General features: G+C 33.5%; 3 protein-coding genes across 3 annotated transcripts; 1 reads left to right on the top strand and 2 right to left on the bottom strand.

Moving 5' to 3' along the window:
* Positions 1-431: 431 nt before the first annotated feature.
* Positions 432-1,654, bottom strand: LOC114421207 (pectinesterase inhibitor 7-like). Its single transcript, XM_028387041.1, has one exon. The coding sequence runs from the start codon at positions 1,492-1,494 to the stop codon at positions 850-852; it is 645 nt and encodes a 214-aa protein (XP_028242842.1). The 5' UTR covers positions 1,495-1,654; the 3' UTR covers positions 432-849.
* A 6,192-nt stretch (positions 1,655-7,846) lies between these two features.
* On the bottom strand, positions 7,847-15,448 carry LOC114424738 (uncharacterized CRM domain-containing protein At3g25440, chloroplastic-like). Its single transcript, XM_028391576.1, has 8 exons — positions 15,433-15,448; positions 13,181-13,210; positions 12,505-12,577; positions 11,356-11,821; positions 10,405-10,806; positions 9,273-9,407; positions 8,831-8,922; positions 7,847-8,298 (listed from the first exon to the last, which is right to left on the bottom strand). Exons 1-7 carry the CDS (start codon positions 15,446-15,448, stop codon positions 8,869-8,871), a joined length of 1,176 nt encoding a protein of 391 aa, XP_028247377.1. The 3' UTR covers positions 7,847-8,298; positions 8,831-8,868.
* A 1,060-nt stretch (positions 15,449-16,508) lies between these two features.
* On the top strand, positions 16,509-21,315 carry LOC114421433 (endoglucanase 8-like). The gene is made up of 7 exons (XM_028387341.1): positions 16,509-16,777; positions 16,866-17,279; positions 17,662-17,754; positions 17,923-18,084; positions 19,880-19,991; positions 20,248-20,411; positions 20,660-21,315. The coding sequence occupies exons 1-7, from the start codon at positions 16,574-16,576 to the stop codon at positions 20,984-20,986; spliced, it is 1,476 nt and encodes a 491-aa protein (XP_028243142.1). The 5' UTR covers positions 16,509-16,573; the 3' UTR covers positions 20,987-21,315.
* Positions 21,316-22,357: the final 1,042 nt, after the last annotated feature.

The following is a 22,357-nucleotide window of genomic DNA, read 5'->3' as shown; positions in this document are numbered from 1 at the left end:
AATTTTAAATTAAAATTATATATATTTTCAATACAATACAGTTTTTATGCACACATAACACATTCAATATTGCCACATTACAGTAATAAATAGAACGATGCAATAAAATAATAAAATCATATTGAATATTTGCATAAAAAATATTATAATATATATAAAGTAATAAAATTCGGTATTAATATTATTTTAATTCGTCATCACAAGGGTGAGAGGAACCAACAAGAGCTGGATTTAGTGAAAAAGAACTTGTTTCTTACAATGTAATAAACTAAAATTTAAATTCCTACTAAAAAAATTGGTGGCAACAGTGTCAAAACAAGATTGTATGTGAAGAATATACATGTAGGAAAAAAAAGTTAAAGATGAGAGCTTGAGAACAAACAAACAAACTCACGAATGGCTGTATTTTTTTTTTTAAGGAAAAAGTAGAGTTTTTACGTGCAATCCTGAAATTTAAAATTATTATTTTTAATTTAAACAAAAACACAAAATAATATAACAGTTAACCACAACAAACTAAAAAGTAACAAGTCAAAGTTCCACACTCAACTTTCACTTGTTTTTTCTTCTTCCCCCCATATAGTTATCTACACTCTTCATTCATTCTATCACGTGATTGAAGTGATGCGTTTCTCTACTTTCTTGAGCGAGTGACAGCAAATATGTCTACAAGCATACCAAAATTTACAACACAAGAAAGAAGGGCTCACGCGTCCCACACACACGGCACTTTTTGTTTTTTAACGCCAAATTTAACACAACCTATTCTTTAACTACTTTTTTTTTTTTTTTTTCGAGTTTGGAGATGTATAAAATCGGACGGTAAGTAATCTGACACGTGGTTGAAAATCAAGGCATTCCCTTGTTAGCGTAGGAGTTGACGAGCGCCAAGGCATTGCTGGTGAACTTCTTGACGTTGGTGACGCGATCGCATACATCCGTTTTCACGGGACAGTCCGCTACGTCCTGGAAGCCGTCCGTACAGGTTTCTTCGTCGGTGAGTGCAGCGCTCATCCACGTCTGCACGTTGCTCATCTGAAACAGGAACGAGCTGGCGCCGGCGCCGGCGGCTCCAATCTGACGCATCTGCTTCAGCGAGCCGCGGATTTCGTCCACGGCGTCGCCGAGGTTCGAGAAGCAGTCGTGGAGAGCGAGGGCGGCGCGCGTGCTGCCGTCGTAGTCGGCGTCGCGCGTGAGGTTGGAGACGTAGGAGGCGGCGCGGTGGACCTTGGAGAGGCTCACGGAGATGGCAACGCGCGCCAGCTGGCCGGGGTTCTGTTGCACCGCACTGGCGTAGCGAGAGAGGGAGGTGAAGCACACGTCCGGGTAGAGCGTGGTGTTGCAGCTAGTGCGTATGAAATCGGCGTCGCCGTCGCCGTCGCCTGGGGAGGGTGCGCCTTCGTCTCCGGCGGTGGCCGTCGGGTGAAGGCTGGAGAATGCGGCTGCGAAGAGGAAGAGGGAGAGAAGGAGATGGTTAAGACGTTGGGTTCTCATTGTTTGTTTCTTTCTGTTATGGTTTGTGCTGTGAGTAGTGTGTGTCCGTGAGAGAGAGAGAGAGAGAGAAAGAGAGGGGGTTTTGTAGGCATCAGTTTGGTGCCAAATTACCTTCTGCTTGTTGATTTTGGCTAAAATAACTATAATGCCATCTTTTATTTTTATCTGAAATTCATGCTAGTCCTTTAATTAATTATAGGTTATTTTAAATATTTGAAATGAGTCGAATGTTTGGATTTTGATTGAAAGTGATTTGTTAATATATTCTTGCTTATTTTTATGATTATTTGAAAATATAATCATAATGCTATTTGTTAATATATTTTTTCTAAAAATAAAGTAGATATATATGTGTTAGCAAATTATATAGATTTGTTAAGGTACATAGATCTCTTTTTTAGAATCAGCAATTTTGCAAGTTATAATTTTGATTTTTTAAAAAATATATAAAGGTTCATTTTTTTTAACGTACATTATTCATTTTGAAATCATTAAGCATGCATGAATAACTAGCATGAAATATGTTGCAGCTTAATCAGACATTTTAGATTTAAATCTTGAATTTATAATTATATTAAACATTTGAAAGGAGAATTTTACTCATGGTGTATAATAAACAAACATTGCTTATGATTTAAAAGAAAAATAATACTCATCCTAAAAAAAAAAGTTAGTATAAATTAACATATTTTATATTAAAAACATACTCTCTTTTTTTTTTGCTTGTATTATTTTGTTTTTCTGGTTAAATAAATATTGTAGAAAGTTATGTGTTAGTTTTTGGTCTATCCCTCTTTGGATGCATTGAATTGTTAATTGAATGAACAAGAAGAAAAGAACTATTGAGGTAGGATTGATTTCTAGCATGTTTGGTTTTACGTTATTCACCAAGAGGTTAATTAGAAGGTATAGCTACTACGCCTTGGGCAAAATTGATAGTATAATTTTCCACGTTCTGGATGGGCAACCAAACTGGCACGCCACAGGCATCTTTAGCATTTAAAGAAGTTCATTCGTGGTTGATTTATTTATGGTACTATCTGTAAATTGCCATGCCTGGGAAAGTTTGAGGGAGAAAACAAGTTACTCAAATGATTTGTTTTTTGTTTTTGGGTACGAATTACTCAAATGCATTGATTAAGAAAGAAAGTTTGAAAATGATTTTGACGTCTTTATTACCTGTTTCTTGTTTGTTGTGACTCGTGAAGAAAGTTTTGGTTGAAAAATAGTTTTGTCTGTTAGGGAGTTTTTTCGGCTTTTAGGAGATCTGAATTCACGCGACAAAGGCGAAAATTTTCTTTAAGATCCATAATTACAATCATAACAAGAGTTCCATATTGTATTAATACTTTTAAGTTTAAGTAAAACATAAAATAAATATACATATTATAAAATCTTTCAAATTTTATTAAGTTTTCCCTGAATTCCTTACTTTTAAACTTTTTAATTTATTTCATATCTCAAATACTATATATCATAAGCCTTCAAATATTTGGATAGAATATTTTTTTAAATTTTAAGTAGAAGAAAAAAGAGAACTAATTATTTGAAAAATAAAATAAAATTATTTACCGTTTAAATTGAAGGAATAAAAAATATGATCAAGAAAAAAAGATATGAATATATGTGCATGAAAGTAATACAAAAATAAATTTTATAAAGTTTCGAGAGTTTTCTTGTTTAGGAATGCGTACAAAAAGAAACTGGACTTCGTTAATACACTACTTAGATTTTCAAAAAAAAAAAAGAAACTTAGATATAAGTGAGCAGGAGTTTTATTGTATTTCTTCTCCTAAAATTTCGGTGATATGTTGGCATGTAATACGTTCGGTATGTCAACAAAGTCGTAGTTGGAGCTTATCTTTTTATAAAAGAGGCTAGTTATTAACCAGAAATTTGCTAAAAAGAATATTTAGGCAATAAAGCCAAAAACAAGTAGATTAAATAATACTAATATTTCACAAAGATTAGATCTTTTAGTTCATTCTTTAATATATTCATATAATGTCAAAACTATACATATTTAAATGTAGAGCTATATTTCTGCCTAAATTTCATCATCTGCGATGAAGGCCAATTTTAAAATGAAGGATTATCTCATTTGGTTCAGAAGCAAAATAATGGCAGGCATGTGTAAGTAATAATAGAGGAAGGAGATGGGCGTTGCTTGGCGTGGGGACGCTACTTACGTGATAATAATAATGAAAATAAATAATGTTTTAGGTGATAATAAGTGGAATGAAGGACGAAAACAGCAGAATGGAGAACCATTCCTGATTTTAGAATTATATATGTAAAAAAAATATAATTATTAAATAAAATAGCAGTACTTTTTAACTTGAAATATAATTTTCTTTATTTAACCGGAGTTATCGTTATTTTATTACAAGTTTTTTAAGTTAAGTTACAACAATGAACAAGACAACAAATTTGGTTTCTCATCCGTGGCACTAGCATGCCCTAAAAAAAAACAAAAGCATGCGCAGTGCCCACTTGACTTCAGTTTTGCGGCTAGTGCAGAATCTTACAAATCAACCGTCAATTTCAGTCCGTGATGAAATCAACGGATTTTATCATACTAAACATTCTTCTTATAAAATTCAGACACCCCTTCATCATGATGCACTGCACATTTTTATGCAACATCAACACGTAGGAAAATAATATTATAAGAGTATTTCTCCAAGTATCAAAACAAGCTAAGTATTTTAAATAAATAAAAAAAATCAATTTTTGAGACTTGTCTATAAAAGAATAACCTAAGTAGCCGTAGATTATTATGCGATGGCAATGGCATCCACTACAATAGTGTGAATTGGCTATAACCTAATAAAGCAGTGTGGGCTGTGGCCTGTGGGCGAACACTTTTTTCTCTAGGTCGGTTAAGACTTTGGGTTATTAATTAGGAAATTGGGGCAATGCATATATAGGTATGAATGTTTCTCAGACTATGCCCACTATGCTTCAAGCGTGAAACTTTTGTTCCACCTTTTTTAAGCTAACAAAACACACACACTCGTACACCATTCAATTTCAAGGACATGACAATCATATATTGTGGGAGTTAACCTTCCCCACAATCAAAGCCCGCAACCACAAGGGACTTTTCTCTCCTTCACCCAATTAGAACTTAAGCATTGCGCTAGAGGTCACCATTAATTACCCTTAGGATATGAAAAATAACTTGTGCATTAAAATAAAATAAAATAAAAAGTAAAAACCATGTCATGTCCGAGTTGGTAAAGCTTGAGTTGAAATGCTTTATATTTGGCTTTGGCTTGCTTCTTTTTCAAACTTGTCTAAGTGAGGGGGTGTAAAAAAAGGGAACATAAAAGAAAAAGCGAGGGTTCATAAACTATGTATAATTATTTTACCCACCACCATTCAAGCAACTATTTGCTCCAAATTTTGAAGTACAGGGGTTAGGGGCAACTAATGCAGCATAATAACATTTTGAAAAAGCTACAAGAGTGGTGTGTTCCTTCGTTAATACCACGTTAGCTTTAATTTCAACTTTGACTTCTAAGGGGTCAAATAACAAACAGCAGCTAGCACAAGAAAAAAGAACATCATAATCATGATTTGAAACCGTGCTGCTGGGTGAATCCATTTGACAGTGACATCTTTACTTTACCAAATATTAACGGGCTCAACGGCGTAACCGACTCGTCTTTTCATCCACAAAGTAAAAGACAAGAGAACGTACGGAAACTTTCACTACTAGTGTGTACATTTGTTGAACACATTATTTATCTTCGATTAAGATTTTTTTTTTCATCTTCTTCGGTGGTGAGGATGGAAAGGAAGGTGGTGAGGATGGAAAGGAAGGGAACTAAGGATGTTCGTGGAAAAATAAAAAAAGATAAATAGATAAGAAATAAAGTATAAATTAAAGTCATTTTGATTAAAGTGAAATAAAAAAAAAGTGAAAATATGGGATTGGTTGGCTGAAAGAAAGGAAATTCAATTATTAATAAAAATATCATTTTACTCGAGTATAAACATGTTAAGGTGTTTTTTTAACAGCATATTGATTTCTTAGCCATATAACTGATGTCTGATACTTGAATTTTCAGCAAAGAGCACTACACCAGATTCAATAGGGGCATGAGAATATTATTGTTCCTTTCTACTCTTTTTTTCATGAGTGAGAAGAGGCAGATATATTCAACTCAGACCCAGATTTTTAAAAACTTTCCATGCTAATTCTACTGTATCAAACAGAGCATGTTTTCTTTTCCCATTGATTAAAAAACAGAGCATGTTTGGTAACCCTAAGTTTTATGGGACATCAAATCTAGACCATTAAGTCTCTCCTGTCAAGATTAAAACACATAAGTCATACAAGTTATTTTTAAAAGTCATGTGACCTTTTAAATACTCAAATGGCATTAAATTTAAATTATTTTTATATTATCATATTATCTACATTTAATTATCTCACGCTAGTATAAAAATAGTCAGATATACCCCTATGTATATATTGAGTATATTAAATAAGAGAATTTTTATTATGAGAGGGAAATAAGAGAATGTAGTCCATTAAATCAAATGAAGAAATGTAAAGATTAAAAGAGAAAATCATTTTTAAGTGGTCATATGATTAATTAAATTTTAATTAATAATTAATGTATAATTGAATGATTTAGATTTATTTAAGACATAAGGTTTAATAAGAGTGAGAATAACTTCTATAAAAGCTCTCATTCAAGAAAATGTTTAAAACGCGAGCTCCTAAAAATAGTCCCATTCAACTATGATTTAAATCTATAACAGAAGTTGATTTACATATGTAAAGTATTAGGTATTATATTATAAATTCAAGTTTTGGTTTTCGTTAATTATTTTAAAAAAGAAATCGAAAACAAAAACAAAATTTTGTTTAAGGAGGCAAGAATTTTTCGTGTAAATCCTTTAGTTTGAATTTGCGTTAATTATTTTTTCAGTCGAACATGACAACAATACTATTAGATTAGATCAAGAAAGAATGTGCCATAACATTGCCTAAGTAACATTCTAATCTAATATAGAGAATTATTGTAGTTTACATTTCATATTTTCATTAACTTTGCTCGTGTCTTTCTTTACAATAACATAATAATGGCATTGTCATGTTATTTACAAGTATTGGAGAATCAAATTTTGATTTAAGGTAATGTGAAATGTTCTTTTGAAATATAAATTTGATAAAAGAAACTTACTAAAAGCACACTCTTTAGCATACTCCTTCAACCACACCTTTTTTTAATTGGTTAAAAGTTGATTATATGACATTTTATTTTCTTGTAATTTACATATATCTTATGTTCTTACATGAAGAATTTTAACTTTAGCCATTCAAAAGTTATTTTTGTTGGGTTTCCTCTTCATATTTTGTTTTAAAAATAATTCATATCATCATTTAGTAACGATATAAGTTAGCAATCACTATATACATGTCAAGATACAAGTTTTATTAGTAAAGTAATGATGGGAATTATTTTCAAAACTCTTAATTTTTTTAAAAAATAAAAAATAGAATTCATCATATTTAAAAGACTAACAAACCAAGGATCCGTTTGGGATGATTTTTAGTTTTAAGTTTTAAATTTTTTAAAAATAACAATCATTTTGAAATCCAAAATTAAAAAACTTACAACCACCTCAAACAACCTCTAAATCATTAAAAATTTAATTTAAATAAATTAATATTGTGTCAATAATTTTTATATTGTCAACAATTATAAATTATCATATATGATATATCATTTCTAATTATTTGACAAAATAATTTTTACACTTACAATATATGAAAATTATTCCCAACCTTTTATTGTTGAAACTATTGGTTTCATCACATCATTCTCATATATTCATGTTGAGTATAAGTGTATAATAACACGGCTTATCAACGTTTCCCTTTGCCATATTTGATGATATAGATCCACCACCTCTTACTTAATTTCTACTTATATAACTTTCATTTAATGAATGATATTTTTTAAAAACAGAATTTATATAAGTACCAAACTAACTTTTCAGACTTGTAGAGTTAATTCTCGTGGTCATTGTCTACAAATTCTACGTAATCAAGAAAAATAGATATACATAATATGGATAAAAATGAATCAAATAATAGGTGGTTGAGATAAGATGGGAACTGAAATTTTGGTCTGAATACTCGCCGGGCACTGTAAAGGGGGGACAAGATGAGAAAGCTTTTCGTGTGGATCTCTAAATGAATTATCCACTTCTGCACATGAACGTCATTGTCTAAACGAGATCCAGGGCCAATAATAAGACTCCGTGAATGAAGGATAATTACAAAACTTTCCTGTTTATTATCTTTGGTTGTGTGAATTAGAGTGGGGTCTAGCTTGAATTAAGTTATTTTCATTGGACCAACAAAATAGCGAGAGACATGGAGGACCCAATTATGATTAAAGACAAGTCACTCTACCAATGTGCATTGGGAAACTGTTATGATCTGTACTTTCATAAAGACAAATAGCTTGCCATAAACATTTGGTATGGTTAGCCTTATCATGGAGCTAATGGCCGTAGCTATATTGATAGTAACATCATCCACCGTCCTAACCTAAATGCAGCAACACTTGCTAAACCTTTTGTTATGAAATTTGTTACAGAGCAAGTTATGTTGAACTTTGTTTCAGTGCATCCGGGGAATGGGTTTGAGAAATCCTTCTTCAATCATTGGCATCTCCAATAATGAACAAGACCTTGGAATATGTGATGCTTGACATTCCACCCCAATGGTGTAACTGATGAAATCGTTACAGTAGTAGAGCAGAAACTCGCACTTATCTGTTCAGAAATCAAACCAGATTGGAGGCAGCAAAAATAAGCAACAGATAAGCACAGCCGTATGTGTATAATGATGTGACATCTATAAAAATCTCATCACCAAAACGAAAAGCAAATACTGCTGTTGTTTTTTCTTTTCTTTCTTCAGAGAAAAAGATACCGTGGAAAAAAAAACTAGAAAAAATACATCAACTATCAGCTGAGCAAAGCTTTGTATTATCCAATGAGACCCCACTATGACGGCCACTAGCCAAACAGAGAATTCAATGATGTATTTTCGGGAAATGAGTAAATGCCACTCATTATGGTGGGTCAGAGATGCAGGAAACATATGAGGAAATAAACCAATGATATCATATGCTAAATAACACCGTAATTAATTTAAAATGATATGTTATCATGTAATGTGTAAGGAATGTGCAATCTTTTCCTTTGTAACATTAGGATTTCAACCCTAATATAGACACTTCACATTTCATGCAAGTTATGCTGCCTTAAACCACTTCAAAATGATAAAAGTTACAGATCTTACCGTTACTCAATAGCAAACAAGATCAGGTTGTATGAGCCTCATGTATGTGACATTTTGTGTCCAGCATAGATAGAGTCATGCTTCCCCAATCCCTGACAAATAACCACAACATTATAATGTGTCTGATAAAAAAGGCTGTTTGAGAAATATGGTGTTTTTAAACACTTATAGCTTAGTCATTTTCCATTTATTCTCTTCTCATCATTTTGCTTTTAAATCATACTTTTCTAGTGTAATCAAACTGTTTCATAAGCCCTAGTGTATGTGCTTTGCCACACTTTCAAAACATCAACTGAATCACAATTTATTATAAAGGTTATGATATATTCCAACTTGCAGAGGACAGAAAGGCAAGAAAACGAGTTTGCTTATGACATTTTTCTTTGTAAATCAAGCATCGTATAGACAATTTTTTTTATAATATTAATATACCACAACTAACATCTTTAGCATTATCCTCTTTCCCTTTTTTAAACTTTGCAAGGTGCTGATGATACTCTTCAAGCTCTTTCTCCAATCTTTCAATGAACTGGCTAGTATGTTCAAGGGACTGCTCATACCTATATTTCTCCAAGGCCTGGAAAATTTTCACAATAAGATAGAAACCATAAGTCCATAAGTTTTATGCTAAAAGAATACAACCCAATGCTTTCTCAACATAAAATATTCCTCATGGAAAACTATGAATCAGCACTTTGCAGTTTTTAAACTTATCCAATCCATCAAAGCACCAGTCTATCCATTTCTCAGAAGACAAATACAGGGCTTACTAGTAGAAGTTTATCTAAATAAAAGAGGATTAATCTCTCAATAGAAAACCATGTGAGAGAGCAGGTCCCCAACATTACTATTAGCAGCAATATGTCGAGGCATAATCCAAAGTAGTCTTCAAACTTTCATAGCTAACCATATTAATCAAATGCAGTAAAAAATAAATGAAATGAGCATTATGAAATACTACTAATCTAAATTAAAAAGGCTATAAAAGATGCAAATCATTCCTATCAACCCAGTTTAAGTTCATCAAGAAAAGATGATTGCCATAATAACTTGAATTTTTTTTATTTGAATGGTTTTTATCCTTGTATTATGTCAATCCTCTAATATATTGCAAATTTGCAACATACATCACACTGCCATGCACTCATGTTCAACTCAAACCTCAAGTAGATCATTTCTACAATTCTAATTGCCCAATACGAGAGAAACAAGGGATACTTACCTTCAAAATGGCGTCTAGGTAACAGATTAAGATAATTTATTTTATTTTCAGGATGATTGTGTTTCCTTATTTTCAGGGATCCTAATATTTTGTCTAGTTAGGAACCTTGTCCCATTCTCAGGGATTTTATCTTTTATCTTAAGAGAGTTTTTTGTTCTCGTATAATTAGGATTAGGACTGTAGTATTAGTATAAATAGGACAATTGGATTAGTGTCTTGTATCACATCATAATACAAATATCATATTATTCTGAGCGTCTCCTCGACTCCCCTATAATTTCAACAAAAATACCATAATATATTTATCACTGAATACATTTGGTCAATGAATAACAAATGCAAAGGAAATTACCTTCACTTTTGATAATGTATTTGGAGGTGACATTACTTCCGGTTGTACATAGTTCTTTCCACGGTAAAAAATGATAGTATTATTGGGCTTGATGTCAATCACAATGCCTTTGCTCAGTCGGGCAAGCTCTTCAGCATATTCATGAACTTGCCCTGGTTTGCAAGGCTTGCAGATAACCTTAACTGTTTCATGATTTTTCCAGTGAAGATGCATATTAAGAACTACCCCACCAAACACTCCTCGTCTCCCAACTGGAACATAATGTTTCTTTTTCTCACCAGTGCGCTTCAGGTAATGCCTCTCCTCCTCAGTTAAAATTTCAGGATCAAATGTTTCTGGAGGAGATTTTGGTACATCAAATTTTCTTAGCTTCTCAACCAACCAAGTTTCCTTTCGCTTGGCCTGTAGAATTATAAGTTAAAATAAAAGACCGCAAGTTAGAAAGGGAAAAATTAAGGAGGAAAGGAACAAAGCCTCTTTCCAGCCTATCTGAGGCACTAAATCATGTCTGTACTTATGAGGGGAATGACTAAGTTAAAAACAGAAAGATATCTATTATCCAAGCTGATGTATATTGCGATTTTATACTGATAAGCCAGGTAACGAGATAAAAAATAATATTCATAGTAATGTCTTAAAAATATAACTTAACAGAAACTTCCCCAAATAGAAAATAGAATTTCATGGAGGTATTTCAAATACAAATCCATATGTAGCAACATTCTGGTTTTTTCAATGCCCATACATCAAAGAAAAGGGGAAGCACATTAATTTAGTGAATACCAGAACAATGTCCATACCATTGTTACTTGCTAAAAAACTGGAGGATGTCAAAAAACATAGATGATAAAATCATAAAAGTAAATTATCAACAACATTGAAGAAGCAAGATACAACAGTTACAGGAAAGAAAACTTTAAACTAAAAATTACAGTCACAATGATATCCAACCTTTTCAAGCTTATATGTAATTCTAACTTCTGGATTTGGGGAAATCATCTTTTTCTTGGCCTTCAAACGATAGAACCTAAGCTCATTCAGTTTAGCTTTTCTAGACATTTTAACTCTTTTGTTCAGCTGGCTCTTCTTTCCATAATTAATATCATCGGACTTGTCTAGAGAGAACCGTACGACATTATTGTCAGTCTTCAGCTCAACTGATTCATTACTAATGTATCTGGCAGGGAGCCAGTTTCCCAGAATATCATGGATTCCAAAGATATTTGATCTCTGCATTAATAAAAAACCTGGTCGAGAAGATAAGGAGGGAACTCTTGAAAGATGCCTAGGTGTTCTGTAAGTTCTTTGATGTATGCACTTGTCAGGAGTAAAAGACCAGAAATATGAAGTTGTGGTAGGGGATGATGCAATGGTCGGAACATGTTCAACTAGACAGCATAACCAGAATAAGCTATCTCTGCATAGTGGGAACATAACTTTGTATTCAGAAGTCAAAACTCAGGAGCACTAAAAAAAGTGCAGGAACTATGACAAATACTGTTCCCAGCAATCACAAAAATGGAAAAATAAGTTAATCAAAACTAATTGCATGGTAGAAGAAGACAGTTTTGCTACTATGGTTGATATCTAAGAAGGAGACTTCCCACTTTTCTTTGAGGATAATGGAGACACAAACTTCTTTTACTGTTAGATAAGATGCATATTTATCACCTAAATCGTAATACAATATAAAAAAACTACATCCCTATAAAATTTTATCAACAGCTAAAGGCAATGTGTGAGGCTGTGAGCATTGGGTTATTTCTATTAAGTATACATTATGTTATGTCATATGATCTTATATTATATATCTATCTTTAACTTTTGGATTGTGAAGTTGAGAAGATATGAAGCTGATTCAACAGTAGCCCTAAATATCTCAAACTCAAATAAATTGAAGCAAACATGAGAAGCAAAACTTTTTCTTTTCCCTTTTCCACTCACTTGGCAAATTGGCAAGCAAGAAGGAAGACAATGCAAAGATAAAAACCAACAAACAAATGCAATATCATTAGTGAACAAATGAACAGACAGGAACAGAAAGTGAAACAAATATGAATCACATAAAAGAAATGTTTTATTTAAGTGAGAAATATGAACCTATTAAATGTGCAGGAAAACCCACGCCTTGTTCCTGTGATTAAAGCTGCAGAAAACATAAAAGTCCAAAATCCTGCTGAAAAATCATAAAAGGAAAAAGAAAAATCAAAAGATAGATAATGTGGGAATTAAAGAGGCCTCTAAGAATAATAAATAAAAAAACTACTAAAGAGTAAAAAAAGAGAATTAAAGAGGCCTCCTAGAGGTCAAGTTACAGAGTATATTTATGCACATGGACGGTGGGAACTAATTCAATTGTATCCTATACATCCATCATAAAATCATTAGCCTGGACCTTGAGTTATTTGTGTTTAATTAAAAGTCTATATTTAATTACCCCGTAATGTAATATAAATGAAAAATGGCAAGAATAAAAAAAGTAATAATCAACATTCAACAATCTAACTCTTTCATTTTGTTTTTCACTAAAAGACTATACTATAAATATTGCGATTAGTTAATCAAACACAAGTATTTAAAATGAGTAGATTGCAATGAGTTGAACACAAGGAGAGCAAAATGATTTGGCTGAGGAAATAGTTCGAACAGATTGTAGCCATGGACGCAATCCAAGACATTTAAGACGGAGTCATGGAAGAAAGCAAAAGATAGAAATACTGCACCAAACTAAACTTAATCAAGACACGGTGGATGTAAATGACCGATTGATCCTCACCGAAACCTGAGCGACGGTGGAGAGTGGAGACTATTCAATTGACGGGACCTTCTGTTTGTTAGTTTGCTTGTCAAGCCGCTCGCGCCGTTGTTTCCTCCTTCTCTACCGTGTCTCCTACCTCCGCTGTGTTCCAGGTGATTAGAGTTTTTTTGGAAATGTCAATTTTGTTTTTGTATTGCTTTGCACCAGTTAATGGTACATTGAATTGAGCTTCGTAAAATTAAAAAATAAAAATATAGTTTTATATATTAATATATTAAAAAAAAAAGATCACCTGCGAGAAAACATTCGATGGAGAAAAAAGTTCTCGGTCTGAGAAGTTTTCATTTTTTTAAAATAATTATAAAATATCATTTTCTTTTACTTTACTTCTTGTTTATAGAAATTTATAAAAAAAATGGGAAAATAATTTTTTTTTATTTTACTATTTTTTCGTATATAAATATTTGAAAATAAAAAATAAAGTAATGTAAAATAAAATAATATTTTTGTAATCATTTATAATTTAAATTAAAGAATAAAGATAAGTGTATTATAGGATACTGCAGACATTTTAATAGCCAGTCTCAAGTCAATTGTCTCCCAAATATATTAAATGACAATGAGTAATGTATTATCTTAAAAAATGTATTACTTTAAAAATCTAATCCTCTATATATTCACGTATGAATGGGTCAGGATTATGACTCATACATTAATCTGGTATTATATTGTAATATTGCCTTGATAATAATTGAGTTAAGATGAATTAAACTTTCTAACCTTTGTTCAGATCGTTGAGTCTTCGAGACTATATTAGTTTGGCCTCCTTATATTAGGTCAAGGTATTTCATAAGATACGGCCCAAGGGTTAGGAGTTCTCAGCCATATGGGTACAATAAGTATTTGTCAATTTGAATATGCCCTTAAACAATAAGTGATTGATGGACAATAATACCTTGAATTTGTCTAAAATTAAAAAGTCCATTCATTCGGTGAAGTAAAATAAAATAAAAAGAAAGTGAATTGAGATAATTATTTTAATAAAGTATGCAAATGTGGGTTTCACATCTCTTGACTAATTTTACTTATTTTCAGCTTTTTTTTTTTTTGTCGCAAACAAATAAACTTTAAGTGATATATGCTTAATTTCACTTTTATCGGTACAGATGTTAATTTCACTTAAGTAGATAAGTAGTACCTTATGTTTTAAGTTATGTGTATGAAAAGAAATATTTGTCGAAAGAGTTAATCTCATCGTGTGAAAATAATTTGTTGTTTATTATTTTAACTTTTTTCAACAAATAAAACTCTCGAAGGATTTTAATATATAAAGTAAGCCAATTAATCCCCTGCAATCTAGAAATGCAATGTTGAATAATATGCATGCCAATACAGATACCAGCATGCGTCCAGAAGTGCAACTGTTTTCTTTAAACTTTTCTCCTTGATTGAGACAGTAATGAAAATGGCCCAAAGTTAGGTCTATCCAATATTATTAATAATTTTAAATAGTACTGGTCTTTATAATTCATATAAAGCTACATAATTATTTTCCTAAAAATATGTCTAGCAATATGGTAATCATAGAGTTGTTCTAGTTTACAATAATTACAACATTATACAACAAATAATGTGCGTGGGATTATTAGAACGTGCACTCACTCAGTCCAAAAAAGAACATGCACCACTCCCTTCAAGTTAACGAGTGAATATCTATCATATTCATTCTCAACTTGTTAATTGGATCATTTAATCTATTTGCAGACAATCCTTTTGTCAACACATTTACATGCTAAGCTTGTGAAATAATGCATGTTGTAAAGATGTAAAACTAAACCACTATCTATCTTTTCCTTAATGAAATGTTTATTAATATGATTAGATTTATCATGTTAAACTAATTGCGGGATAATAATTTATAACTTGTCAAAAAATAGCTTGATGAGAACCTCACGTCCAATCCCCAAATCATCAAGAATAATCTTCATCAAATGTAGTTCATAAATTCATTGTGTCATAACTCGAAATCCAAGTTTTAGACCGAGCCACCGTATGCCATTTCTTACTCATCCATGTAAATAGATTTTATACTTAAAAACATGTAGCTTAAGTTTAATATTTAATCTTTGACTGAGCTGCATAATTAGAATCCGTGTACACTTTCATGGTAAGGGAACGGTTCTTCGATTCCCTTTCTTAGACACTAGTCATTAACCAAGTGTAAATTTAAGGTATTGGAGTATCTTATCCACTGCTTATAGGTTTCTTACTCTGGACTGAAGCCATGCCTGAATTAACTTACAACATCAATAACATATGTTGGTATAGTCTAGTAGTGTAAGTCCAATATATTAATTTTCCTACTAGCCTCTGACATCAAGCTTTATCAACCCTGACATTTTTCCTTTTTCATATTCTATTTTATCAATTTTTTCAACAAGAACACTAGCTAGTGAGGTTACAACATACAACCCAAGTTATTGACTTGCTTCAAGAAATCGAGGATAGATCATATAACTTAAACAAATAAAGAATTTAAAGATAATCTAATTTATAATTATAAAGTATTACAAATAAATAATGTTCTTGAATTTAATTAAACAACATTTAAACTTTTCAGTTCTACTTAAAAATAAAATCCAATACATATATTACACACATATGAATAAACTTAGATAACATTTTTTACATAAATAAATATTAATTATTAATTTTTATTAACAGAAATCCAACCTTATATTTTCACTTACATAACATAATACTACTCTCAATACTCACACAAATTTGTATAGGTAATTATTTATACTCAAACCTAAATTTGTTGAATCTAAGAGCAAATACCCGTTACTTGGTATTGTGTTTTTGGTATTTGGTATTGACATGTTTATTGATTTGTAATTAGTAATGATCCCAGCCCGTGCAAACACGGACATTACAAGTAGCTACTAATAATAATCCAACCTAGGACATAAATTCACATGTCTTTCCTCTTCCCCATAGACAGAGTCAAAGCATCTGACGCTTCACAATCATTCTCCCAGTCCCATCATAAGTTGCGCTGCGGAGTACTAGTCTCTCAGAATGCACCCACCCTTTCCTCTGGGTCCCTCCCACACACCCCTATTCCACGTGTTTCCCACCAATTGGCGGTGCCCTTCACATGTCCGCATGATTCCCCCATTCCCAAACCCGTTTCTATTCAGTCAAGCCCGCTTTGCATCGGGCCCCGAAAACAGACCAGTGTCCTGTCTCCACGTGGCGTGCGCTTACTGGAGAACGCACTGGAATCCAAGGATGCTTTCTCGTTTATATAACAAACCTCGACCGTTTCCCCTTCGCTACTCACTCACATTACACACACCACCTCGCACTCGCAGGGACAGAGAGTGGGGAAGGAAAAACACAGACTAAATGGCGCCAAATGCTCTCTTTCTCTTCTCTTTCCTCGCCATGCTCCTCCTTCTGCTCCGCTCAACCGCCGCCGGCCACAACTACCGCGACGCCCTCCGCAAAAGCATTCTCTTCTTCGAAGGCCAGCGCTCCGGCAAACTCCCCGCCGACCAGCGCCTCCGCTGGCGCCACGACTCTGCATTGCACGACGGCGCCACCGCCGGAGTAAGTTTCTTGCTCTGTTATGAAAATGTAGATTGGTAGAGAATATGATGATGATTAATGAGGTAGGTACATTGTGTTGTTTACTCAGGTGGACTTGAGTGGAGGGTACTACGACGCCGGGGATAACATAAAGTTCGGGTTTCCGATGGCGTTCACGACGACGATGCTGTCGTGGAGCGTGATCGATTTCGAGAAGAGCATGGGGGCGGAGCTAGGTAACGCGTTGAAGGCGGTGAGGTGGGGGACCGATTATTTGCTCAAGGCAACGGCCAAGATTGGCTCCGGCGTTGTCTTCGTGCAGGTTGGTGACCCTTACTCCGACCATAACTGCTGGGAGAGACCCGAAGACATGGACACGCTGCGCACCGTTTTCAAGATCGATGGGTCCCACCCTGGCTCTGACGTGGCTGGTGAAACTGCCGCTGCACTTGCCGCTGCTTCCATCGTCTTCAGATCACGTGACCCCTCCTACTCTACCATGCTCCTCAATCGAGCCGTTGCGGTGCGTCACACACACTCTCTCTCTCTTTCTTTCCTTTCCTTTTTTTTTTCTTTTTTATAAATAAATAATGTACTAATCGTCTCCAGTAGTAATTAAAATTTAAAACCTTTGTCTTTTTGGTTGAAAAGTTAAAACGGAACTGTGGTAAGTTTGAAAAGCCGTTTGTGAAAAGCGTGACTCGTCTCTCACGAGAGACATGAAATAACTTCCTGTCACCCATTCCACTCAACACTTTACCGGGAATTGAATTTCTTTTTCTCTTTTTTTATTTTTTTTCGTGTGTGTTTTTCTGTGTATGGTTAATTTGTTAAACAGGTGCATTTAATACATTTTCCGTTAAAATATCGCGAGAAAATGACCGTTTGTTTGTGTGAGGGTGCAGGTGTTCCAGTTTGCTGACAAACATCGTGGTGCATACAGTAACAGCCTGCACCGTGCAGTCTGCCCATTTTACTGCGACGTCAATGGTTACCAGGTACTGTATATACTTATATTATGATAATAATAATGAATATGTACATATATGAGGGAAGGGTAAGATAACAAACAAAATTTGTGTATGGTGTGGAATATTCGCCGTTGGATTAGATGACTAAATCGATCAGTTAAAAAGTGACTTTTTTGTTTATGATGGTGATGTTAGGACGAGCTACTGTGGGCAGCAGCGTGGTTGCACAAGGCCTCACGTAGGCGTCAGTACAGAGAATACATTGTGAGAAACGAGGTGGTGTTGAGAGCTGGGGACACCATTAATGAGTTTGGTTGGGATAACAAGCATGCCGGGATTAATGTTCTCATTTCTAAGGTAACATTAACACTGTTATACCCTCTTTTAGCATATGCTACCTACATTCCGAATTCATTTCGATTATGGTTCGGTAATTAATGAATTAACTAGCTAAGTTTTCCATTTTATTTTATCATTACTACTCCTATGTTTGTTTTGTTTGTGTCATTGTGCGTGTGCACATATCAAAATGGTTGTCTTTTATCCGATGTTTTTTTGTTCCTCTTGTCTTGCGTCCCCCGTTGAGCACGTGGGGGCGCAGTGTGACACTGCTCGTTCGTTCATTCATTCAATCTAGATGCAGAATATAGAGATAAAGTTTCTCCGTCACGTGGTCTGTGGAATGTGACTTACTTTTGTCCACTTCGGACTCTCATTCCCGTTGGCTCATCCCCAATCTGCACATATCATATTATTAATCATCGATCATCACAAGCACAACACAGGGAATTTCAGATCAACGCCATTATTTCCCACCACTAACTTTACAAATATACACATGACTTTGATTCAACTAATCTATTTTTTTTTTTTTTTTGCAATATGAGTTCCTCTCATTTTAAAATTTGTCTTTTGAAGTTATCGTACATTAAATTAAAAATCATTAATTAACGTATACTTTGACTAAAACATTTTTTTAATCTTTTTTCCTTTCATGTAATTAGTTTACATAATTTTAAATAAGGAATATGATTGGGCCAAGCCTTAAATGTTTAAAAATAAGATAAGATGAGACTAATTTTATTTTAAGATTTTAGTATAGTAAGGAACATAATAAAGTATTTTAAATTTGACTTTCTCTTACTGGTGGGTCATATAAGGAATCTATGGCATAGTGAATAAGGTTGTGTGCATATGTATGGTACAACTAGATAGGGAATGTGAGTACAGATTGGATCTGAAAACGAGCTTTTATCCGTTTATTCATGAATATTTAAAAGAAGTCAAGATAGGAATGAGAATGGGGTTGTTGAAAAATGCTGATGATTGCACATGATGTGAATTGCATTTTTAAGTTTAATGTGGGCACCGGGTTTTGTTATTTATATAAGCGGGGACATTCCCTAATAATTGGAACTTATATCTAAATCATGCCACTAGATTTTTTATGACATTGATATATAGGAGGGGGCAAATTTATCTTTTAAAAATCAATGGGAATAGAATTAGGGTGGTGGGTGTAGACTGTCTTGTCTCTGCAATCAGAACCAAATTGGATGGCCAAACTCGTTGCCTTCCATATCGTAAACATTTGGAACCAAAAGTCTATAGCCCTTTCAATTATTTCCATCCTTTTAGTCTTTAGATCTGGCAAATGGATGATGGGCCCCTCAACTGCTCCATGCATGTGCACCATATCATTATTTTCTGCACTACTATTGCTTTACTTTCCCGCATCGATTCTGTGACTTCTTGTTTAAGCTCTCATCGCTATCACATTTCTCGCATTCTTTTCTTGTAACTGACCATTCTTGTACATTATTTTTTTTATTATCAACCTATCACGTGCTATCACTGTTCTGTAACCATGAGTCCACATTTTACATTGGGTTTTGTTATTATGCATCCTGACATCCATGATCCATTGCAATTTGCACATTATACTACTTGCAGAAAAGCATAAACTTAAAAAATAGTTATCCATACAAGTTCATTGGGTTTTGTAATTCTATCCTGTTTTGGGTCAGAGATATTAAGGATCGGCTCATGTACATATTACTAATACTTACAGTATTTTGTCACCACCTTAAAAGGGCAAACAATCTAATCGAAATATTGGTGAATTGAATATATTCATTCTTATTTTCTGTAGGAGGTGTTAATGGGAAGAGCAGACTATTTTGCGTCGTTCAAACAAAACGCTGATGGATTTATCTGTTCTACATTGCCTGGAATTTCTCACCCTCAAGTTCAATATTCCCCAGGTAAAATATTCCCTAGCTCACTGTTTTTCACTTTGTTGACTTTTTATTAATTAGAGTATTTTGAGAAAAATGATTATGATTTTTGAGACCCGTCCAAAGCCGTTAATTATGCTTTGCTTACTAAAGGAAAAGCCTTTGATTGTGTTTTCGCATGCATTGGTATTTTCTGCACAATTATTGCAGTAACAACTACTACTAATGTGTTTTTTCCTTTTGTAATTCATTCAATCTTCTCTTTTGTTGGCTAATTGGAAAGGTGGGCTTATCTTCAAGGCTGGTGGAAGTAACATGCAACATGTAACGTCCCTGTCTTTCCTGCTCCTAGCTTATTCTAACTACCTAAGCCATGCCAATAAGGTCGTGCCATGTGGCGAGACTAGTGCCACCCCAGCTTTACTCAAACACCTTGCTAAACGCCAGGTAAGAAACACTACTACCATTGACATATCACCGTTGATTGAGGGCACAGTTTCTAGTTTTCCACATCTGACAAAATTAACGGCTAGATTTTGTCCTTTCTGGTTTTTAAGTAAACAAATAAATTCACGTCAACACGTGATATGCACAAAATCGTACTACTATTATTGTTATTATGATGATTTTATAATTTCGCTACAAGAGTAGTAATGTTCAAATAATGTGAGTGCACGTGGCTTTTCATTTACTAGGTGGATTACATTCTTGGGGACAATCCATTGGGAATGTCGTACATGGTTGGATATGGTGCACGCTACCCGCAGAGAATACACCACCGGGCCAGCTCGCTTCCCTCAGTGGCAGCCCACCCGGCCCACATTGGTTGTAAAGCTGGATCTCGGTATTACTTTAGCCCAAATCCCAACCCAAATGTGTTGGTTGGGGCCGTGGTGGGTGGGCCCACCAATAACACAGATTCCTTCCCTGATTCCAGGCCTTTCTTTCAGCAGTCTGAGCCCACTACATATATCAATGCCCCGCTGGTGGGCCTTCTTTCTTTCTTTTCAGCTCACTGTTGACTTTGCAAGAAGTGTATCTATGATTTCCATGTGGTGCGCAAAATTGGTCACCCTGCATTGCTCCTAAGGGGAAAAAAAATGGAGACGAGTGTCGCTAATAGTAGTATTCTGGTTTGTGGTGGTTTTCTTTTCGTAAGTGAAGTGATAGTGCAATTTTTGTATACTATAGTATTTTATGTAACGGGGCAAGTCTATATATAGAATATAAAGTTTATGGTCTAGAGTTTTAATGCATATGGAATTCACGTCCTAACAAAGCAGGACAAAAAACTGGACTTCGTTGATAATAAAGGCATGATCATTGATCTGTTCCAGTGTGTTTGACCTTATAAAAGGGAAGTTTTCTAAATTCTTCTATTCTAAGCAACGGTTTAATCCAAGGTATGTTGATTGATCCTGTTAATATTTTAACAATTATAATTATTAATTATTCGGATAAGTTAGTATCAGATGGCATTAACCCATATAAGGGAAAAAACAAAATTTATAAAGCACGTACTAGCTCATAAAGGATCTTTCTTAAATTCTCTATTTACAACTTTAATAAAATCAAACTCTTTCTTTATTGTCTCTTATTATTATTATATTTATGAGGATTAAGAAATTTGGTCAATTTAGCTCAAAATATTAAATTTATCTTAAATTAATATTGTTTTTCCTGAAACTATTCATATGTATAAAATTAAAAATATTAATGAGTTATGTTTCTTTAGTTGTTACGTCATTTCTAAAATTAACTTCAATGAATGATATTTTTAAGAAAAAAATAATTAATACATAATACACTTTAAATTAAATCTTATAAAAATGATTAAGTCCCACTTTTAATTGGGACCATATATTAAGAATTGTACTTAAGGTATAACTTAAATAATATATTTTGTTAAAAATGATTTAAAATTTGATTAAAAGTATTTTTGTAAAATAAATAATTAATACATAAGATATTTTAGGTCGGATCTTAAAATGTCAGGCAAAATCTCAAATTTGATTTACATATATAAATTGATTGAAAAGAGCTTTTTAATCTTCGTAGTTAAAATCTTTTGCTTTCCGATAGAACATATTTTAATTTAAGACATTTTTTTAACCTTTTGAACAAGTTGTGCAACTAATTCTTAGTCCAAAATTTAATTATACTTAATATTCCTCACCTCTCTAAGTATATGTTTTATGAAAATCAAACTTAGATCTTCTTCTATGTCATGAAATGAAATTATTTTTAGGAATATGCGCTACTAAGTAGTAATAATTATTCATATGAAAGTAAGTAACAGGAATGGAAGCCCCTAGTTGTTATCTGCTATTTATGGCAGCCCTCACATAAATGGGAGAGCCATGGAGGAAATATCTGAGCACTGCAACCTTCCA

The sequence above is a fragment of the Glycine soja genome, chromosome 8 (assembly GCF_004193775.1).
Source record: "Glycine soja cultivar W05 chromosome 8, ASM419377v2, whole genome shotgun sequence".
Taxonomy (NCBI): domain Eukaryota; kingdom Viridiplantae; phylum Streptophyta; class Magnoliopsida; order Fabales; family Fabaceae; genus Glycine; species Glycine soja.
The sequence above is the reverse complement of the archived record's forward strand: the minus strand, read 5'-3'. Positions and strand labels throughout refer to the sequence as shown.